The 3,759-nt window shown below is 52.9% G+C and overlaps 2 protein-coding genes across 2 annotated transcripts; one reads left to right on the forward strand and one right to left on the reverse strand.

The window, feature by feature from the left end:
- Window positions 1–1,154: 1,154 nt before the first annotated feature.
- Window positions 1,155–2,535, forward strand: CABS01_16973 (O-methyltransferase; the record flags this gene model as incomplete). Its single annotated transcript, XM_060550301.1, has 2 exons — window positions 1,155–1,242; window positions 2,273–2,535. 2 exons carry the CDS (start codon window positions 1,155–1,157, stop codon window positions 2,533–2,535), a joined length of 351 nt encoding a protein of 116 aa, XP_060400016.1.
- A 552-nt stretch (window positions 2,536–3,087) lies between these two features.
- On the reverse strand, window positions 3,088–3,759 carry CABS01_16974 (uncharacterized protein; the record flags this gene model as incomplete). The annotated part of the gene is made up of 1 exon (XM_060550302.1): window positions 3,088–3,759. A coding segment is annotated over one exon (672 nt), but the record flags the coding sequence as incomplete, so codon positions are not given.

The following is a 3,759-nucleotide window of genomic DNA, read 5'->3' on the forward strand; positions in this document are numbered from 1 at the left end:
GCAGCGGCGCCGCTACCGACCACAAGAATATCTATTGTGTGGTTGGGTGTCGATTCCATAACTCGTGATGCTGACCTGATTCCCTGTCACCTCATGCGGAGGTGCAAGGTATTACACAAAGAAAAGAGAAATGCTGAAGGCCGGGGCTGAGGACAAAGTATGACTTGCAGCGACGGGGTGATTACTGGTGTCTGATTTGGGGTCAAGGTCTTGAAGATCTGGATGCTCAAGTTATGTACTCATCGCTACATAGACGCGCTACGTAGGCGAGATTGCTCGCACGGGACACGCATCTCTCGGAACCATGACTTGAGTTTCTGCAGTGTATCCTCCGAGCTGAATCTGAATCAGTGATTGCCAACCTGGGCTGCGACGGGCGACGTCGCAAAGTTGCGATATTCTTTTCGAATCTCATCAAAATGATAATTAAGCATAGGATGAATTCGTGCTGCAACACCAAACCCACTTTCCGCGGTCTCTGCAATGTTGAGCCGGCACTGACGGATATCGGAAGCGTGTAAGAGCCAGAATCAGCGGAGCAACAATAATGGCACTGACTCTTATTAGAGGGTTAACCGTTTTGATCAGATATTGGATACAGCTGGATATCATGTCCGGCCATTACGAAACCGCAGCATCTTTTCCTCACGTGTCGAATTGAGCGTCGTCCGCTCGTCAGCGAACTACATTGAAAGCCACTTTGAAAATGGTGAGCCAGATAGAGAATCGGCGCCGAGTGGTGGGTGACTGGGATTTCCTGCAACTGGCCCCCGCCACCCCTTCGCAGAAGCCGACCCGCAGCCATGGGCTTTTATTCGACGGAGAGGCTACAGTACCCGTCAGGTCTGGCAAAATGACAGCTGATCTGTCCCGGCTGTTGTGCAAGGGTCGGTTAGTCGGTGAACAGTACTAGCATAGCCGTCTCGGGCTCCGCCGCCCGTCCTCAGAAGAGAAGAGAAAGACCACGCCGATTGTGGACGGAGTCGCCGTCAAGGCAAGCGAAAGCGAGAGCCAGAAGTTGCTGTTGGGTGCCGCTGTCGGGTGCCGCTGTCGTAGGGCAAGACAATGCCGCGGACCCACCACTGGCCTCGAGTGGACAACAATGCGAAACGGACCATCTTGGAGCTAAACCCGCCACCGCAGGCACCGCAGGCATGCAGGGAGGCTTGGAAGATACTTTCTTCGACCGAGTCGACAGCACCGACACCATCGACAACCAAGATGCCGATTCCGACATCGACGGTATACAAGTGGCCATGAGACGGACAGGTTTGATTCGATCAGGAATCAACTTCCGGCGGAAGGGTTGCGCATTGTGGGTGACGAAGCCGATTAAGGCTGGCTCAAGCTCCTCGCGTTTCATTGATCTACAATCCATAGTGTTCGTACTGTAACATTTCGGGGAGCCTTCTTGTGTAGTTAAACCGTCCTCGTCAATCAACCTTTTGCCTCATGATGAGCAAACATGCACTACGGCGTACGTTGACGTCGACCATCCTATCAAGCCCCTGAATCTATAACCTTCATCGCTGCATTCCTTGCTGTCCGACACACCTCTGGCACGCAAGAGCGGGCACCCCTTAGGTCAGTCGAGGATTGCCACACACTTCGGCAGCTGAGGACGAACCTGGTCGGGGTAATTACGAAGTATACGGTCCGCGGCAAGTGGACGTAGCAGAAGAGACTTCTCTCCATTACAATATTCTCAACTGACGGGAGACATCAGCATTCTCGCTGCACAGCCCCGAGAACGGTGGTTGACACACAGTATTCAGAGCATTAAGATGGCCATCATCAAGCTCCACGATGAGTAGCACGTCTTTCGATACTGTACATCCCAATTGAACAACATATATCTTATACGGAGCTAGGCGAGCGCGTGGAGGTCATTGTTCCCTTTTTAAGTAGGTGACGCCGTCTAACCCAATAGTCCATTCCTTGTTGACCTCTTCAGAAAGGATTGCCCTTGTGTTCGTTGCCACGGGTATCCTGATAGAAGCCAGGCCTGATCGACCCGCACACACGGCCAGGTCTACGATCTTCCCTCCCGGAAATCCGTATAAGGACCCGGATCGGATTGTGAGAAATTCTTTCGACAGCACTTCCGGCTCTAGCTGATGTGACGAGGATGAATCGAGACCTGTCTGGATGCGACACGATTCGGTGCTTTGAAAGCATTGCACGAAAAGAGCCGGATGGCCTTGGTCCTAGTCCTTCGACGTTTACGAAGGGCATGGTGGACAATGAGATGTGGAGTATCTATATCGAACAGCGCAAAAAGAGGCATTTATGCTAGCCATGACGGCGTTGAATCGCCTGGCGCCCATTATCGGCGTGTACGACTTCTCGTGGATCGCCGAGGCATCGGAAAAGGAAGGCGGTGGCAGAGTAACACTGGTCGATGTTGGCGGCGGCAGCAGCCATGAGATTCAGTCTATCTGCGAGAACACTGGCCTGCCGCTTGCACGTTGTGTGTTCCAGGACAAGGAGACTGTCATCTCGAAGGTCGAAAATCGGGGACTCTGCCGGGATTGACGCTCATGGTGATTGACGTGTACGAGGAAATATCTTAGTGTTGGTATCCCTATTACAGGGTAATTGGTTCGAACCGTGGTTGACGAAGAGATCAATTGAACTATATGAATTTCTGCGTAGGTGTAAAAAGGAGGTTCCAACCGTAGGTTGGGCTGGCTACGATAATCGTAAATAGGGCCCCTAATTGGCCCCTGCGCAGTCGGCCGTACGCCGCGGTCGAATTAGACCTCCAATCCGACACTTAGGTACCTTGAATGTAGGGGCAAGCAACAAGAGCACGAAGCAATTGACGTTGCTTGCTTGAGAGTTTCACAACTTAGACTACCAAGTACCTTTGCCCCAACCCTACTTGCTCAGTTTTGGGTCTTAAACACGATCACTGCAACTCTGATCTATAGTTGTACGAATTTCCCTTCCAATAGGTGAGTGAGTCTCAGTGAACTCAGAATCGCATAAGCCACCCTACGTACATAGCGGCCCTACGATTTAACCTCTGCATGACGCCGTCGCGCCAGAATCTCCTTAAACAGCTTTGACACCTCGCCTTATTTATCAGACATGTCCCGTGTTCAGTTCCCCTCCATATCTTGCAAGCCGGATCCGCTGAGAAACCCGGCAAAAGAACCGGTGGATCTTGAAGGAACTCTTGTCAGGGCGGTAGGCACGTGCGGTAGCAATTGTTCGCGTCTGTGGAACTTTCGGCTGGTAGCTTAAAGCTGCCATTTCGGCTGCCGCCGTACCCTCCTTCCGCGTTTCGCCCGATAACTCCACCTCCAACCTGTTCTGACCAGGAATGGTATCGCTTGACTGTCCTTCCAATGTACCCAGCTCGCTGTCACCAACTGACACAAACGTTGACGCGCAAGCTTCCATTTCGAAGATGTCGCGCAAGTCGATCTCAGGCAGCCCGAGGAAAGAACCTTCCTCAGCCGCGCCGGTCGCACTCGCAGTGTCAGCGTCGCTCATGGAAAAATCCTCCATCATGCTCTCGCCATCGTGGTTGAGCGGTGCTAAATCCGTCCGTTGTTCATGTTCTGCTGGGTTGCTGGGGGTTTCGCCTACATCAGCGTCGTCTTGCTGGACGCCCGATACAGTGACGCCAAAAACAGCGGCGCCGTCGTCATCGGCCTCGATTTCGTGTGGGGCATCCACATCCCCACTTGCGACTTCCTTCGCCGTTGCGTCTTCGTATCCCACGGTATCGGGCGTTCCCCGCACGCTGCT

Source organism: Colletotrichum abscissum (assembly GCF_030869225.1).
Source record: "Colletotrichum abscissum strain IMI 504890 chromosome Unknown Scaffold_230.1, whole genome shotgun sequence".
NCBI lineage: Eukaryota > Fungi > Ascomycota > Sordariomycetes > Glomerellales > Glomerellaceae > Colletotrichum > Colletotrichum abscissum.